At 59.2% G+C, this 16,694-nt stretch overlaps 2 protein-coding genes across 2 annotated transcripts; one reads left to right on the plus strand and one right to left on the minus strand.

Annotated features, from left to right (window-relative positions):
- Positions 1-4,610: 4,610 nt before the first annotated feature.
- LOC115304800 (cytochrome P450 2D15-like) lies at positions 4,611-9,097 on the plus strand. Its single transcript, XM_029955120.1, has 9 exons — positions 4,611-4,884; positions 5,767-5,938; positions 6,492-6,644; positions 6,740-6,900; positions 7,315-7,491; positions 7,663-7,804; positions 8,010-8,197; positions 8,607-8,748; positions 8,848-9,097. The coding sequence occupies exons 1-9, from the start codon at positions 4,696-4,698 to the stop codon at positions 9,024-9,026; spliced, it is 1,503 nt and encodes a 500-aa protein (XP_029810980.1). The 5' UTR covers positions 4,611-4,695; the 3' UTR covers positions 9,027-9,097.
- Positions 9,098-10,517: 1,420 nt separating this feature from the next.
- Positions 10,518-16,577, minus strand: LOC115304231. Its single transcript, XM_029954338.1, has 10 exons — positions 16,445-16,577; positions 16,202-16,322; positions 15,631-15,669; positions 14,870-14,913; positions 14,310-14,386; positions 11,793-11,858; positions 11,659-11,697; positions 11,280-11,453; positions 10,948-10,990; positions 10,518-10,673 (listed from the first exon to the last, which is right to left on the minus strand). The coding sequence occupies exons 1-10, from the start codon at positions 16,560-16,562 to the stop codon at positions 10,549-10,551; spliced, it is 846 nt and encodes a 281-aa protein (XP_029810198.1). The 5' UTR covers positions 16,563-16,577; the 3' UTR covers positions 10,518-10,548.
- Between the last annotated feature and the right edge of the window lie 117 nt (positions 16,578-16,694).

Consider the following 16,694-nt stretch of genomic DNA (forward strand, 5'->3'; position numbering starts at 1 on the left):
GTGGGGGCCTGCGTGGGACCGCAGACGAGCTGCGCAGCTCTCCGTGGGGTCTGGACGTGGCGTTAACACGGTTCAGGTGAAGTTGATAGATTTCAGGCGTCAGGGGCTAAGCCACAAACCTTGAAAAATAGGTATCGGGAGGAAAATATTTTCCCAATGGCAAATGATTCTTTGTCATTTTGCTTTTATTCTTCTGTCCTCTTTTGACTTGCTGATGATACTTGAGCAAGGCACTTGTGATGATTCTAGGACCTTCCTCAAACTGGCTTCTGGAATGACCGTTACCTGGGGCGTGGCCGCCTTCCACCCTCCTGGCCCCGGCTTTCCAGCTTCTGCAGGAAGCCTCACCTCATGCATTTCAAGCTCCCAGCAGTATCGAGCAGAAGTTGCAGAACATTCCTGTATATTCCGCCCCCCCCCCCCACAGCCTGCCCCAGCCAAGTGGTGCATTGGTTACAACCGGTGATCCTGTTACATTGACCCGCCGTCCTCACCCAGAGCCCGTAGTTGACACTCAAGTTCATTCCTGGTGTTGGACACTCCATTGTTTGGACAGATCGTGCGGTGGCCCCATCCACCGTCAGGGTGTCACGCAGAGCGGGCTCCATGTCCTGCGAGCCCTCCGCCCATCCGCCCTCCTCCCAGCCCCTGGCAGCCGCTGATCCGTCTACTGTCTCCACAGTTTTGCCTTTTCTGGAATGTCATATGGTTGGAATCGTATAGTATGTAGCCTTGTCAGATTGCCTTTCTTCACTTAGTGAAGATGCATTCAAGGTTCCTCCGTGTCTTTTCGTGGCTTTGATAGCTCATTTCTTTCTAGTGCTGAGGAATATTCCATTGTCCAGAGGTGGCACGGTTCACTCACCTACCAAGAGACACCTTGCTTGCCTCCCAGTTTCGGCAAAGTAGGAGTAAAGCTCTTAGGAATACGCGTGTGCGTGCTTTTGTGTGGATGTCAGTCCCCACCTCCTTTGGGTCGGAATCGAAGATCTTGCTGGATCACATGGTAAGAAGGTGTCGTTTTGTAAGGGGCCACCAGCTGACTGCATGGCGGCCGCACCTCCGTTCTGCCTTCTCACCGGCCACGCGGGGCGTTCCTGTCGCTCCACGTCCTTAACCGTGTATGGTGGTGTCAGCGGTCTGGATTTCAGCCTTTCTAATAGGCGTGTGATGGTGATAACATCACTTTTTTTCACAATTTTAAAACTGCGGATAAAAACAAGATGTATCACCTTACCCAGCATGCAGTTAGCAGTGTTAAGTATAAGCATTGTTGTGCGGCCAATCTCCAGAACCTTCTGTTGTGAGGAGCCAAAGCCCTGTACCCTTAAAACACCTCGGGGAGGTGGGCCCCTCGCGCCCCCTGCACTCGGCCACGGAGGCTGCGCAGGGCCTCTGGGCCGCCTCCTGGTTCCTCCACCAGATCGCAGGCATGCGGGGCTGCTGCCCGAGTGACAGGTGTGAGGTCCGGGCCCGTGTGTCCCACCAGGCTGCACGCAGGGTTCGCTTTGACTTTCTGCACCTTTCTGTCCCCAGGAATTTCGGGGGTTTTCTCTGTGGGTGCTGCCATGCCGCGGGGAGGGGTCATGGCTATCAAAACGCCACCAATGTTCCCAGTGCCCTCACTGGTTGCCGAAGCCCCCCCAATCCCCCCGCCCAGGGATGCCGGGGTCTGGGGGTGGGCAATTCCTGGTCCGCGCCTTGTCTGTGGCATCTCTCCCCGCGCAGGTGAACTCCAGTGACACGTGTGGCCCCTGGGAAGAGCTCACTCATCTCCGCTTCACCTGAGCAGCGTCACCACCTGACTGGGGGCTGGGGAGGGTGAGTGTGTCTGTTAATAAATCCTAGTGACTCAAGAGCTGGCCCTTGGAGACTTTTGGCCCAGTGTAGAACAGTAAGTCAGAGCGTGCGTTTTGAAATGGACCCTACTGCTGCGCTATGACTTTGACCCCCTATCATGAACTTGAAGCCACCGGCCTTAGGGGCTTTGGAGAGGACACGTGAACAGCGGTGCTTGGCACACAGAGCTGTGATTGCACAATGATTGCAAAAGGCCACAGGCCTCACGAGGCCACCCACCCTGGACAACAGGCCCCTGATTCGGGGAGGCCGCTGCCCTTCACAACCCTGTTAGGGTGACTGACCGGGGAGGGCATGATGCAATCAAAAGAAAGGATAGATGAGGGCCGTTTGTCTAAGGCCCTGTGTGACCGAACCCTCGGCCCCTCTGCTCGCTGTGACCGGCAATCCGGGTAGTAGGTCGCCGCTCCTGGAACAGGAGCACACAGCTGAGGCCTATCAGAGGCCCGAGGGTGCCTGCGGTCCTGCCCTCCTGCTCTGTCGAGTGGCCCCAGAAGTGGTCTCCGTGCCTCCTGGAAGCCCAGAGGCCCCAGTTTCTCACAGTCTAGACCTCAGCCAGCCTTGCAAAGCCGCTGTCTCCAGTCCCCTCCCTTCAGCTTTGAAGGCCCCATGAGACTTTGAAGCCCTGTCAGAGTCCCCCAGAAAGCCCTGACTGGCCTGGGCAGTGTCCCCGTGACTCTGAAAGCAGTCTCCGCACTGCTGGCCTGGCCGCCTCCAGGTCCTGAGCACCTTGGAGCAGGGCCCACCATCGGCTTCCCACTGTGTTGTCAGTACTTAGCCTAGCACCCAGACCAAGTACCCAGCATGTAGTACCTCTGGGTGTGGGTGGGACAGAATCCAAGCCCACCAAGTACTTGGTCAAAGCAAGATGCAGCAAAGGCCCAGATGGGCTCCAGCAGATGAGACCCTGGACCCAGCAGGAGAGCAGGAGTGTGGGAATTCGGGAAGGAAGCAGCTCCCACAGGCCAAGCAGGAATTGTGAACATTGGAAGCCACATGACCCCAGGGTGCCATCTCTAAATGGCATCTCTGAGCCAGGGATGTCAGAGGGCACCCCGGGGAAGATCCTGGTCCTCTTAAGATTGGGGAAGGAGAAGGAGGGAAAGAACTTGGGGGGATGGGGTGGGGATAGGGTATGCCTCCCCCAGGCCCTGCTTCAGCTGAGAGGGAGAATACTCCAGCTGTTTCCAGAATGATCATGAGCCTCACACACCCCTGGGATGGGTGAAGGGGCCTGAGCCCTACCCAGGAAATGCCCTCCCCACCACTACCTTCTCATCTGAGCGGGTTTTGGCCTCACTAACAATTCAGCTTTAATTCCCACCCCTTTTTCATTGTTGAAGGAGCATGAGGCCAGGCACGGTGTGGTCACCCCCCTACGTAGGGGGCAGGGGCTGAGCAAGAGGAAGGATCCGGCAGGCACGGCTGCAGCCTGGTGCTGGTGGTACAGAGGCGTGCGTCTTTCCTGGAAGAACCTCCGAGTCAGGACTAGAAGGCTCAGGGCTGGAGCCAGGGGGGACCCAGGGGGGACCCGGGCCCGGGGGAAGAGGAAGGAGCTGGCACAAGGGGAGGCCCGAAAATTCATTCCCTGGGGTCCGCAGCAGGGGACGCCTGTGGGGGCGCAAAGAAATTGTGTCCCACTGGGTCTCCATCCCCTCGTCTTCCAGAATGAGTTTGAGCAGCTGACTTTCGAGGACCAATGAGGAGGAGAAGGCAGCAGGCCCCCTCCTTGGAGGGGGGGCACCTCTCCCATCCAAGCCACCCTCACACCCTGAGCTCACAGCAGCTCAGTCAACAAGGGAAAGTGCCCGCGCCCCATGTCGCTGAGCCTGGAGAGTGGACAGGCTCAAAGGACATTCATCAGTTGGGTGGCCACGAGAGCTAGGAAGTCCAAGAACCACTTTGTAACAAACTTAGGAAGGAGCCTCCAGGCCGTTGAGCTGGCGGGTCAGAGTAAGGAGCTCTGACCAAAGCCCAGCTGCCTCCGCACCCCCAGATGCAAGCTCCCTAGGCCGTGATCAGGCCAGAACTGAGAAGCTGGGCCCCCAGCCTGCCAGGTGAGAGGCCACAGCACCACTGTGGGCAGGCTCGGGCAGGAGGCAGGGGCGGGGTCTGGACAGCCCCTGGGAACTAGGGTGACTTGGTCCTGGGTCTGTGTGTGTGTGTTTGAGTGGTTTTGTGAGTGTGTAAATGTGTGCTGTGATTGCGCGTCAGTGTGCGAGCATGTAGGTAGTGTCTGTGAACGTGTGAGTGGTTTGTGATTGTGGGTTCTTTGCGTGTTGAGTGCAGTAGTGTGAAGAAAGGGGACACCAAGAATGTCATCCCTGCCATGGTCCAGATCACCGTGACCTCCCTAAGGCACTGGACAAGTGCCAGTAACAAACTTGGGAGGGACCAGGTAACATGAGAAGACAAGGGCATGTTCTGAGGCTGTGACCGCATTAAGGGGTGTGACCTAATATGACAGGTGGATGGCAGAACCAAGTCCAATGACCCCAGATTTTCCTCGGAGCCGGTAACAGCGCTGCCGAATCAGGCTGAGGGGTGGGCTTCTTGTCTCTCCCCTAATCTCACGCCATCAGCCTGGGGAAGAACCCGGAGAGTCCAAGAGGGGCAGGACTTCAGTGGCCACCCCTGCACTTGACCTTCCTTGGCCCCTCCTTGCGTCCTCTGGCCACACAGTCGCCCTGATATGTTGATTCAGGGCAAAGGACAAAGACCGGTCTCTGCTCCCTTTAGAAAGTGAGGCCAGGCTGGCTGAGCTCACAGAGTGGGGAGAGTGCCCATCCCGCCTGGTCCGAGGTGCCTGGTGTGGTGAGGGGCTCCGAGGCAGCCATGGGGCTGCTGACCTCGGCCGCGCTGGGGCCCCTGGCCATCGCTGTGGCCGTCTTCCTGCTCCTGGTGGACCTTTTGCACAGGCGTAAATTCTGGGCCGCCCGCTTCCCGCCGGGCCCCATGCCGCTGCCTCTGCTGGGCAACCTGCTGCAAATGGACTTCCAGAACACACTTTGCTACTTTGACAAGGTAAGGAAGGTGGGAGGCGGGGAGCAGCGGAGGGGGACGGGACCCCCACTAGCAGCAGACAGCGGGCGGTGGGTGAAGCCGCAGGAGATGGGCCGAGCCCAGGAGGCAGGTGTGAGAGGCTTACTGCGGACGGCCTTTGTGCAAGGCCCAAATGACGTTTGGGATTTTCCAATCAAAGGTCAAAGAGGGCAAAGGCCTGGAGTGGGGTGTGGGCTTGGCAGTGGACTTGAGATCCCGTAGGACAGCACTTAAATTATGTGACCGGCGTCCCTTCTGATTACGGCAGGAGAAACGGTCTTGAGAATGGGAGAAGTCTCATCATGAGGTCCATTTTCTTTTCTTTTCTTTTCTTTTATTTACTGAAAGAGGGCACAAGTGTGTGAGGGGCAGAGAGAGAGAGAGAGAGAGTTCCACAAGGGGCAGAGAGAGAGAAGCAGGGCTCACTCGAATTGGGCTTGAGCGCCCCCTATGAGGGGCTCGAACTCACAGTGAGATCATGACCAGAGTCAAAGTCAGGTACGAGCCCCATTTAAATCAGGAAACCAAGGGTGACATAATTACAGTGGCAGTTTTAACTCTTTTGCTGCTGTGGTTTTTTGGGTCTCAGTGCTCACCTCTATAAACTTCAGTTTCTTCACCTGTAGAATGGGATCCCAATTTGGCCTACTGACAATTTTGGTGACCTTTCCAAAGTCCTAGCTGAGAGGTCTGATCCAGGGTGAGGTCCTCCTCCATAGACAATGTGACCCCCAGGGTCACGAGGCCAGACCTCGCCCTTGCAACAGCATACATGCTGCTGATGGCCTAGGGGTGCCCCAAGGCTAGCGGTAGCCTGGTGGGTGGGGACAGGCTTGACATACGCTGTCACTCCTTGGCGTGCAGCTGCGGCACCGCTTCGGGGACGTGTTCAGCTTGCAAGTGGCCTGGACGCCCGTGGTCGTGCTAAACGGCTTGGAGGCCGTGCGCGAGGCACTGGTCTACCACAGCGAGGACACGGCCGACCGCCCACCTACGCCGATCTATGAGCACCTGGGGTTCGGGCCGCGCTCCCAAGGCAAGCGGGGGTGGGGGGGGGGCAGACCGAGGTCTGGCGGGGACTGGGCCAGCAGTGACTCAAGATCAGGCAGGGCCAAGCGGAGGCGGGATCGTGGACGGGCAGTGCAGGGAGGAGTCAGCGAATTAGGAGTGGCCGCAGGTGGCGGGGGAGGTTGAGAGCGGAGCCTGACCGAGAAGGGGCGGGCCCAGGGCTGAATCAAGCAAGAAAAGGATGTCAGGGTGGGCGGGAATGGTGAGATGGAAGTCGGTATGGGCGAGGCAGGGGCCGGGCCGGGACTTTTCCCGACTGGGAAGGGGTCTAGGTGGGCAGAACAGAGTGATGCCAACACCGGCCCCCAGCAGAGGAGAGCTGGCGGGCAGGCAGAGAGCTCAGTCCCCAGAGGCAAGTGGGTGTCAAAGTGGGCGCGATTTAGTGGGCGTGGGGAGCAAAGTTCGTGTGGGCGGGCAAGGGGCAGGGCGTGTGAACGGGGCAGGGGCGGGGCCTTGAGAAAGGGGCGTGGCCGAGCACAAAACAGACTGTGCGCAAACCACGCCCACGGCCCCGCCCCCAGGGCTGTTCCTGGCGCGCTACGGGAGCGCGTGGCGCGAGCAGCGGCGCTTCTCCTTGTCCACCCTGCGCAACTTCGGCCTGGGCAAGAAGTCACTGGAGCAGTGGGTGACCGAGGAGGCCTCGTGCCTCTGTGCAGCCTTCGCCGACCAAGCCGGTGCGTGTTGGGGCTGAGCGCCACAGGAGACAGGGACGGAGGGGCAGGGGAAGAGATGGAGGAGACTCCCCCTGACCCGCCCTGTCCCCTCTCAGGACGCCCCTTCAGCCCCAGCGACCTCCTGAATAAAGCTGTGAGCAACGTGATCGCGTCCCTCACCTTCGGGCGCCGCTTCGAGTACGACGACTCGCGCCTCCGCCAGCTGATAGACGCGGTGCAGCAGGGCCTGGAGGAGGACAGCGGCTTCCTGCGGGAGGTGCGGGGTGGGGCGCCAGAGAGCCCTGCAGGGCGAGCCCCGCCCTAAAATGGGCCTCCCGGAGGAGGAGGAGGCGAAGGAGGAGTCCAGAGGGGCCTCGGAGAAAGGCTTCCAAGACAAAAGGCCTGGAGAAGGGGGGCAAATCGCAGAGGGAGATGGGAGAGGCAGACCCGGGTCCAGGAGCCCAGGAGACGGTCAAGTTAGGAGTCTACCTCCTTCCCTGGAAGCCACTAGAGCCCGTGAGATCTAGAGTTTAGATTTATCCTTCTGGGCCCTGAGCCAGGAAAGAGGACCAAGGCCCGAAATTAGGGAGGAACCATGTCACCGCTAGGGGCACCCTGGAGGTGGCGGGGACCTGACTGATCAGGGCGGACAGCTGGGCATAGGACGGTCCCCCATCTGCGGCCCTCACAGGCCCTGAACTCCATCCCTGTGCTGCTGCGCATCCCGGGCCTGGCCGACAAGGTCTTCTCGGGGCAGAAGGCCTTAGTGATCCTCCTGGATGAACTGGTCCGGGAACACAGGATGACACGGGACCCCACCCAGCCACCCCGAGACCTGACTGACGTCTTCCTGGATGAGGTGGAAAAGGTGAGGTGTCAGGGACAGTGGTGGTGGTTTGAGCACCCCATGGACTCCACGAACCAAGGCCCAGGAAGGTGGGGCCTGTACATCACCCAGTGATCAGTGATGGGTGCAGGGTGGGGGACCATCTGGGGGCTTCTTCCCTCTGCCCGAGCTCACCCTCTTGGCATGGCCCAGGCGAAGGGGAACCCCGAGAGCAGCTTCAATGACGAGAACCTGCTCATGGTGACAGCCGACCTGTTCGTTGCTGGGATGGTGTCCACCTCAGCCACGCTGGCCTGGGCCCTCCTGCTCATGATCTTGCACCCGGATGTGCAGCGTGAGTTCAGCCTGGCGCCCAGATGGGAGGGATGAGGGGGAGGAGGGGCGGCTGGGGCCCCGTAAGCTTGGTTTGCCCCCCGAAGCTCTGAGCAGAGGCCGGGCCCTGGCTCAAGGGTAAGAGCTGCCTCCTCCAGACAGGCAGGCAGAGGTCGGAGCCCAGACCTCAGGGTTCTGACCACCGGTGGGGATGCCTGTCTGTCCAGGACGTGTCCAACAGGAGATAGATGAGGTGTTGGGGCTGGCACAGCGACCACAGATTGGGGACCAGACCCGCATGCCCTTCACCATGGCCGTGATCCATGAGGTGCAGCGCTTTGGGGACCTCGTCCCACTGGGCGTGCCCCACATGACATACCGGGACATTGAACTGCAGGGCTTCCACATCCCCAAGGTAGGTGTCTGCATGCATGCTCAGCGCCAGGCAGCACGGCCAAGGCCAGGTAAGGCGGGGGCTGGAACCCACGCACCCAGCCCGGGCACGTGTGGGGGATGGGAGCAGAGGGCAGGGCCGGCCTGTCTCTTCAGAGCCCCCAGTCAGGTGGAGCAGACAGACTGAAACGCTGCACGGTGTTTTGGACAAGCCTGTGCACAGGGACAGGTGGCAGTGTGGACCCGTGTGGGCGGTGAGTCACTTGGCCCTGCCATGGGGACAAAGAAGGTGCTAAGCAGCCTCTTGGGCCAGGGGTGATTTGAAAGAGTCCTGCATGTGCCAGGCAGAGTGTGCACCCACGCATGTTTGATGGCCGGGGTCTGGGCGTCCCGTCGCCTGGACCCTGCCCATGCCAGGCATCTCCTGCCAGGGGACAACGCTTATCACCAACCTGTCGTCAGTGCTGAAGGACAAGACGGTCTGGAAGAAGCCCTTCCGTTTCCACCCCGAGCACTTCCTGGACAGCCAGGGCCAGTTCGTCAAGCAGGAGGCCTTCATGCCCTTCTCTGCAGGTACCTGGGGCGCCCACCTCACTGACCCCTCCCAAGGGAGTCCTGGGGGACGGAGCCCAGGCGCCCAGGCTCACTGAGCACCCCCACGCCCGCCCACAGGCCGCCGCATATGCCTCGGGGAGCCCCTGGCCCGCATGGAGCTCTTCCTCTTCTTCACCTGTCTGCTACAGCGCTTCAGCTTCTCGGTGCCTGAGGGGCAGCCCCGCCCCAGCGACCACGGTGTCCTTTCCTTCCTGATGATGCCACCGCCCTACCAGCTCTGCGCCTCACCCCGCTAGCGGGAGGGGCCGCCCCCAACTGGCTCCTCAGCAGGGGCCCTGATACGCAATAAACCGGTTTGGCGGTTCCATCTGGGCTTCTGAGTCCCCGGCAGGGCCCCCTGACCAGCCGCTGGCAGGGATGGGGCCTCGGCAGCCTCCCCAGGGCCAGCCCCTACCCCTGCCTTATTCATCCTTACCTTGCATTTGATCCCATTTGAGAGGTGGGTATACTGAGGGTCAGAAGATGACAAGCTTACCCCCTCTTCACCCACAGAGACCCACCACTGGCCGCTCTGGGTAGTGGCAATGTCTGAGGTCCTGGCCCATGCCAGGAAGAGCCAGAACAAGCTGCTGAGAGAGCTCAGCCAGGCCCCGGTGGGGGTGGGGAGGACCCCACTCAGCCAGGACACCTACACGTGAGGTCCAGTGCCACCGGCCCCGCCCCACAGGCCATCACGCCCTCTGCCACAGCCCCAAAGGCCAGGAGCTCAGGATGGCCAGGAATGTGCCAGCTCAGGTGCCAGAGCTTTCCCTAGGAAACCTAATGGCAGTCCGGGGGTGAGCCACCTCCCTGAGCCTCTCAGTCACCCCAAACTAGGACGGGCCTCCTTCCCCAGCCCCTCAGGGGTGCTCGTGTCCGGGTGCCTGCTCAGGCGTGGCCATTCGTGGCCAGGCTGGAGCAGGAGAACACCCATCTGGCCCCAAGTTAGGGCACAGTCCCCTGAGTGGCTGGGTCAGGCCGGGCTCTCGGGAGACTTGGCCAGGGGTAGGCAGGGTGACCTGTGGGCCCCAGGCATGCCCTAGGGACGGGGGTCAACCTTGGACTCATGTGACAGTAGGATGGTCAGAGGACAAAGGGGCCACGTGGAGACCCTGGAGGAGGACACCCGGCTTTCGTCCTTGCTCTGCCAGGACACTGAGTGACCCTGGGCCAGTCCCTCTGCTGCCCTGGGCTTCTGCTTCCCCTTCAGCCAATGAGATGGTGGCATCAGGTGGCTGGCTGGGGCCTGTCTTCCTGCTCTGACTTCTGGGGCTGTGACCCTGTTAGCCTGGAGCTCCGGCCAGGAGCAGGACCGCTGTCCCCATCCCCCAATCGGCTGGTTCTGGACTGGGCACCTGGGCAGCACCTGGCGGTCTCTGAGAGTGGGCTACTTAGCCAAGTCCTGCACGGACCCCCTGGTGCATTGAGGTAACAGCTTGGGGACCACAGACACTCAGGTCAGAAGCGCCCCCCTCCCTGAGGCTTCTTTTACCAGAGGACCTCCCCACCCCCCACCCCTCACCCAACAGCATCCTGACAGAGGGCCCACCGGCAGCTTCTAAATACTCCTAGACACGGCACACCCGCTCTCAGGGGCCTTGGCCTGTCCCCTGGCACTGAGTCTGTCTGCTGTCAGTCAAGGCCCAGGGGCAGGCGGTGGTGTTCCCACAGCTGGTCAGGACAGGGAGTGTGGACAGGGTCTCACTGGGTCTTGAAGACACGAAGCCCCTGAAAGGAGGAGCTGGGTCTGCAGAAGCAGTAACTGGATTTATTGGTTTGTCACTCGTGCTTCTGAGTCTTCCCGGTGTCAGTGTCGGGCGGGAACCAGCCCAGCCAGAGCCGCCTCAGCAGCTGGGGGACCCAGGCCCCAGGCCCTTCCTCCTCTCTGTCCACCTCGGAGGCCTCTAGAAAGCACAAACAGGCATGCCTGCGGGTGTCTTGCTGCGAGGGCCTTTCCCCAGGGCCGGGGCACCTCTGATGCTGGGGGGACAGGCCCGGAAAGGTCTGGCCGGTCCTCCAGCCCAAGGGGCGGGGCCTCAGTCCCCGGCTCCCTGGACTTCTCCCCTCCCCTCCCCACCCAGGCCGCGAGGTCTGAGAGGAGGGATCTGTGACCTCTGGGGCAGCATCGCTGAGGTCGGGGAGGGACAGTCCTGCACTGGGGGGGACCTGCCCTCTTACCAGAAGGGTATACTGCCATCTCCGTGGGGACCTTTTTCTTTGCCTGGGAAGAAAGAAAGGGCACAGTGGGGGCGAAGACGGGTTCTACGCTACACAAGTGGGGAAACCAAGGCCTCGTGTCACAGGAAGTCAGGAGAGGCAGGGTTCCTGTGGACACCATGACCGCAGCCTCTCGGCTCCGCACGGCTCCTTGCTCCACTGGGATGGCAATTTGGCCCAGTGGTCTTGGGAGTGCCCCGTCCCCCCTCACAGCCCCCACCCTGCAGTGCTCTGGGGCTTCTGAGTAGGACCCATGCTGGGGATGTCCCCGTGGGGGCGCCAGCCTTCCTCACCTCCCAGCCTTGGGTCCCTGCCACCTCTTCCTCCGGGGCCATCGTCTTCCGGGCAGGAATGGGGCCAGCTGCTTCCTCCTCTGGGGCCCGCCCCGCCCCCTCATGCTGAGACAAGATGTCCGTCTCCCCCTTGGCATCACCATTGGGTCCTCCAGCTGCCTTGGGGGGCATGGCCTGCAGGGAGGGTAGGATGTGGGCAGAAAGGCCCTCAGGATGCCTGGCCGCCCCCCCTGTTCTCTGCACCTGCAGTGTGCATAGTTCTTCGGCTTTCCCAGGAAGCCCTTCCCTGCTCGGTGAGTGGGGAGCTTCGGGGGAGCGGGTTGTTACCATCCCTGGGAGTCCCCTGCCGTGAGCGGGGGTGTCTCTGTGCCTCACTTACCTCAGACGCTTGCTTCTTCCCGCTCCTGACTCTGCGTCTCTACAGAGGAAAACAGGAGAAGTGACACACAGCTGTGAGGGGCTGGGAGTCCTTCCCTGACCTGCCCCGGATGCCCAGGACAGCCGCCCACCTACCTGAGCGGTCACAGGGTAGCACTTATCCATCAGCCCCCACACTGGCCTTAGGGTCTCCCCTATGGGCTGCGTGACAAGGAGAGAGAGGAGGGAGGGAAGGCTGGGGTGACATCTAAGGCCACCTCAGCTACACACTAATCCGCTGTCAATGCCTGCATAAGCAGACCCCTAAAAACTACCAGTAATTTCAGAAGTTCGAACGAACAATAACTGATGACTTTGGAAGGTTAAAACTTTGCATTCATGAAACAAAAATAGGCTGTAAAACAGAAATGTTCAAAACACCTCTAACTCCTGCACACAAAATATGCTCTAATCATGGGGATGAAAATCCAATCCAAGTGTAGAAGGTCAAGTTGAAAGAAACAAAACATTTTGCAGAAGGAACAGAGAGAGGAGATCAGCAGCCTCCACGGCCCTTCCTGAGAGACGGTAACAGAGACAACAGACCGAGGTGGCAGGAGAGAGATACCAAATAAAGACGTCCCTTTCTTGTCAAGACAATTTCCCAAAGATGAGGGACACGAGTTTCCAGGAGAGAAGGAATCACCGAGTGCCCAGGACAGTGGATGACGGGGACCCACCCCCAGAGCTTGCCACCAGTACATTTGAGAACACTGAGGTCAAGGAACCCCAAAACTTCCAGAAAGACAAAGAAAAAAGCCTGTTTTAGGAGTTCAACGTTCGTCAAACTTTCCTTTGAAAGTCTTTGAAGCCAGGAGACAGTGAGGACCTTCAAGACCTATGAGAAAAATACTTCCGGTCTAGAATTCTGTATCTTTCCAAACTCTTAGTCGAATATGGATTAAGACCGCTTCAGACATGTAATATCTAAAGACCCCCCCTCAGGAAGCAGGGGTTCTCCTAGAGGCTGGGTCCCACCAAAATGAAGGAGTTGGTGGGTGCTCCCCAGACCCACGAGAACGGGAGGCCCCGGGATAGCTGAGCGGTGACCATGGGGGGCATGCTGTCCACATGGAAACAGGAGGAGGGCCAGCTCCCTAACACAGGGCTCCATGAAAACTGTCATATTGATAAAGCACCTAATTTGTCTAAATGTATTGCAAGGAGATTGATCTTTTTTTTGGCAGAGAGCTTGGGTAAATTAAGTGTAGGTAGAAGGAAAACTAAAAAAGGGGCAGGACAAAAATCACACACGAAGAGTGGCCATAGTATATTACTTGACCACTAGGAATACTGTTTTCATAGTTAAAAAATGTAAACCCTCACATTAAGAAAGTAAAAAAGAGCCCACTGCCGTGGAGGGGGACTTAAAAGCCAAAATGATATAAAAATCAGCAAAACGGTGATGTAATTTAAAAGACTGTAACAATCAAAAATGTCATTACTCAAAAATTTTACAACCCCAAAAGTTATAGCCATCTATACTGGAAGGCTGGGGGAGGGGAGGTGCACGAAGGAGGGGGGAGGTGACCTGCACGGGGGAGGGGCAGTGCATGGGGGAGGGGCAGTAAATGTGCAGTTGTTACCAGAGCTACAGCCTCAGCTTCCACTGCAAGAATTCACTGGCTGTTTTTTGTTTTGTTTTGTTTTGAGAGAGCGAGAGCGAGTGGAGGAGGGGCAGCGAAAGAGGGACAGAGAGCATCCCAAGCAGGCTCAACTTGGGGCTCAATCTCACAAATCAGGAGATCACAACCTAGCGGAAATCAAGAGTTGGGCGCTTAGTCCTGAGTCACCAGGTGCCGCGACAATAAGACTATTAAATGGAAAGTTGGTTACTTTAAAAAACAGCAACAACAAAGAGAGGAGGTGAAGCTGGACTCAGCGGTGTCCAAGGCACCTGCCAACACGGGCCTTCTTAGGGGCTCCCCACCTCTGCCTGAATGGTCGCCCCCGAAGGTGTAGCACATACTTCTCAGAGTTTCTGCGCCACCGATAACCTTGTTTCTATGGGATTCTCTTCCCCACAGCGCCGTGCAGAGGAGGCCCCCAGAGACCAGGCATGTGGTTCTGTCCCGTCACTTGGACGGCCTAGATCTGTATAAAGTGTGAGCTGCTGGGTTGCCGTGAGGCTTGAATGACGCGACAGATGGACAGCACGGAATCCAGCACGCGGCCCTGGGTGAGCGGACCGTCCAGCCTCCACCCGTGTTCTTCCGACCCAGGGCCGGGGGCGGGGCTTCCGCCATAGGTTCTTGGATCAGGATGTGGACAAGGGAACGCGACCCTAGGCAGGTGTCCTCGCCACACCGCATTCACACGTGGGCGCTGAGCCACATTCCACGGCTACTCACGTGAATGGGGGGTCATCTGTTCCTCCTGGATGGTGGAGGCCACTGCCACAGAGGCCCGGGGTGACCAGCCAGCCAGCCCGTGGAGGGTGGGGCCTCCGTTTTGACACTTTGCCAGAAACACAGAATTTCTGCAGAGCCCTCGCGTGCGCACACACACACACACACACACACACACAGTCGGTTAACAACTGAGGTCAAGGAGCAGGACTCCTGTTCGGCTACTGTGAGACCCTCCCTGCCTCCAGGCCTCGGCCGTGCCCACCTGTGAGGACTCTTCAGTGACGGCGGGGTCCGGCGCTGGCCTCCCCGCGGACTCCTGGAAGTAGTAGTACACCACTCCTGGGGGCGGGTGGAGAAAGGCCGGGGGAAAACATCTCAGAGGGCGCTGGAATCCCTTTAAAATATCAGTATTTACAATATGCCAGAAATTATAGCCGTTTAGACTGAACTTGTAATGAAAGATGTTAGATATGAAAATGTATGCGGGATATAGGATTCTTCAAAAGGTATGCAAGCAAAGACCAGAAGGTCACTGCTTTAGGAGGCTGTGTGGGTTTGGGCTCATGGGTTTTCTGGGGAGCGAGAGGCATGGGTTTTAGAATTGAACGTGGGTTCAAATCCTAGTTTCACTATGAAGGGCAGAAAGGAGGGAAGGGAAGAAAGAAACAGAAGGGCAGCCTTGACTCTGAGCTGCACAGCCAGTCCGCGGGAGCTGGGAAGCCTCGGAGGGGCCCTCGGAAGCCCTGGTCGGCAGTGGGGGGGGACCCTGAGGCGGGAACCGGCTTCCCGGCCCCTCCCGTCACCCCGCACCCAGGATCGTACCTGCAAGAGCCAAGAGCCACACCATGTACAAGGGCTTGTAGGGCCTGGAGGGAAAGCAGAGCGTAAGGCTGGGGTGACTCGCGCCCTCACTGGGGGCTGGGGACGGGCTTTCCTCCCAGTGCAGACCCCAATCCCACTCCACCGGGCGTGTCCGACACCGTGGGGAGTAAGTCCCGCCGCCGGAACAGGGCTCAGCCCCGGCTTCCCGCTGCCGGGCAGGCGAGGCTCAGTGCCTCGCCGCCTTGGACAGCCAGGCGTGGAGCCCAGAGCGCGCTCCCTTCTCCTTTCCTTTTGTACTTGCTCCATGGGTCCACCTTGCCTTTCCAGCCAGAAAGCAAGGACCCAGCCCTGGCTGGACGCTCAGCGTTGCTCATTCAGTGCTGGGCCAGCTCTTCTCCCCGAAGCCTCCAAAGCCCCCCCTACTCTGGACAGATCCCACAATCAGGATCAGAAATAGTATCCCCATGACTCATCCTTCTCTTCTGAGACCCCTCCCTTGGGACAAGTAGAGCACCTTGACACTGCCAGGACACCGGCTCCTGTGGGCACACACACACACACACACACACACACACACACACACACAGAGGCACGCCCCCACTGCCAGGACCAGGCTCTCCAGCCCACCCCTGAGTCGCAGGAACACCGTGTAACAGTCAAGGAAAGGGGAGTCGAGAGCCCTATTTCCCCTTCCTCTTAGACCCAAAGAGGGTCCCCCTCCTGGTCACCACAGGCCGGGAACAGGGCCCACTCCACCTCACCTCTCTCTCTGGCAGCGCAGTCCAAACACCATTTTCTGTCTAAGAAGGAAAGATGGTCAACAGTCCACGCGTCCCGCAGGCCGGGGATGCCAGCGTCCCTTCGCCGGTGGCTTGCGGGGACTGCAGTGGGCCAGGGGCAGTAGGGGGAATGGCAGGGACGTCAGGCCACAGGGCTCAGCCCGGGGATGGCCTGCAGGTCACAGCTGGAGACCAAACTCAGGACAGGACGGAGTGGGCCGGCGATAAGAGCTTGGAAAATGCTCCCGATCTCTCCCAAGACCTCAGAGTCCTGAACAAACGCGGGCCTCAACACCCAGAGCTGGAAGGGCAGCTCTCAGAGTCTCGGGCTGGGAAGGGCGGTCGGGAGAAGATCCAGGAGAAAGGGATCACTCTATTGAACATTTGGTAAAAAATGACCCCAGATGTAGGTGGCTAGTTATTGCAGAAATGCTGCCTAACGGAAAATACTCAAAAGGGTTGGGAAAGCGTCATTATTATTTACTAGTATGGTTTAGGAGTCCTGGGGAGATCCCTAGCCTCTTCAAAATACCCCCTCAGTCTGAAATCCCACCTTCGGTGTCTAATTCCACACAAACCAGCACCACCGTAAAGGCAAGGTCTCCATCGTGAGCTGGACCCAGTGTGGCCGGGAGCCTCTGCTTCCCAAGGGAGCTCCCCCTTCTCCCCAGGAACTATTCCAGAATCTCCCTTGAAACCTCCACCCGCAGCCCCGCCTTCCCCGCTTTCATCCGCGAACCCAGACACCCCCGGCCGGGAGTCCCCCCAACTCTCCGCCACCCCCAGGCCGGTTCACCTCCAGGGACTGGGCTGCCCTCCGCCCTCTGGGCCAGCCCCACTCGGGCCCAGTTGGGGCTCACTGTGGCGCCTCCCTTCTCCAGAGTCACCTTCTCTGAGAAAAGAGCCGGCAACATATTCAACAGGAAACTTTCTAGTTATTTCTAACTTGCTGTGAGCAAAGCTGTCAGGCTTTTTCTGAGAGGGGGTCTGGAGGGGGAGAGGGGAGGAACCGTCCTGAGGGAGAGAGGGGGAGGGGGAGGGGGAAG

This window comes from Suricata suricatta, chromosome 10 (genome assembly GCF_006229205.1).
Source record: "Suricata suricatta isolate VVHF042 chromosome 10, meerkat_22Aug2017_6uvM2_HiC, whole genome shotgun sequence".
In the NCBI taxonomy this organism is placed as follows: Eukaryota; Metazoa; Chordata; class Mammalia; order Carnivora; family Herpestidae; genus Suricata; species Suricata suricatta.

Coding starts and splice junctions, on each gene's coding strand:
- LOC115304800 (XM_029955120.1), top strand. CDS start 4,696: ATGGGGCTGCTGACCTCGGCCGCGCTGGGGCCCCTGGCCATCGCTGTG. Junction 6,645..6,739: donor AGCCTTCGCCGACCAAGCCG/GTGCGTGTTGGG, acceptor GTCCCCTCTCAG/GACGCCCCTTCAGCCCCAGC. Junction 7,492..7,662: donor TCCTGGATGAGGTGGAAAAG/GTGAGGTGTCAG, acceptor GGCATGGCCCAG/GCGAAGGGGAACCCCGAGAG.
- LOC115304231 (XM_029954338.1), bottom strand. CDS start 16,562: ATGTTGCCGGCTCTTTTCTCAGAGAAGGTGACTCTGGAGAAGGGAGGC. Junction 11,859..14,309: donor TCACTGAAGAGTCCTCACAG/GTGGGCACGGCC, acceptor CTTGTCACGCAG/CCCATAGGGGAGACCCTAAG. Junction 10,674..10,947: donor GATGGCAGTATACCCTTCTG/GTAAGAGGGCAG, acceptor TGTGCTTTCTAG/AGGCCTCCGAGGTGGACAGA.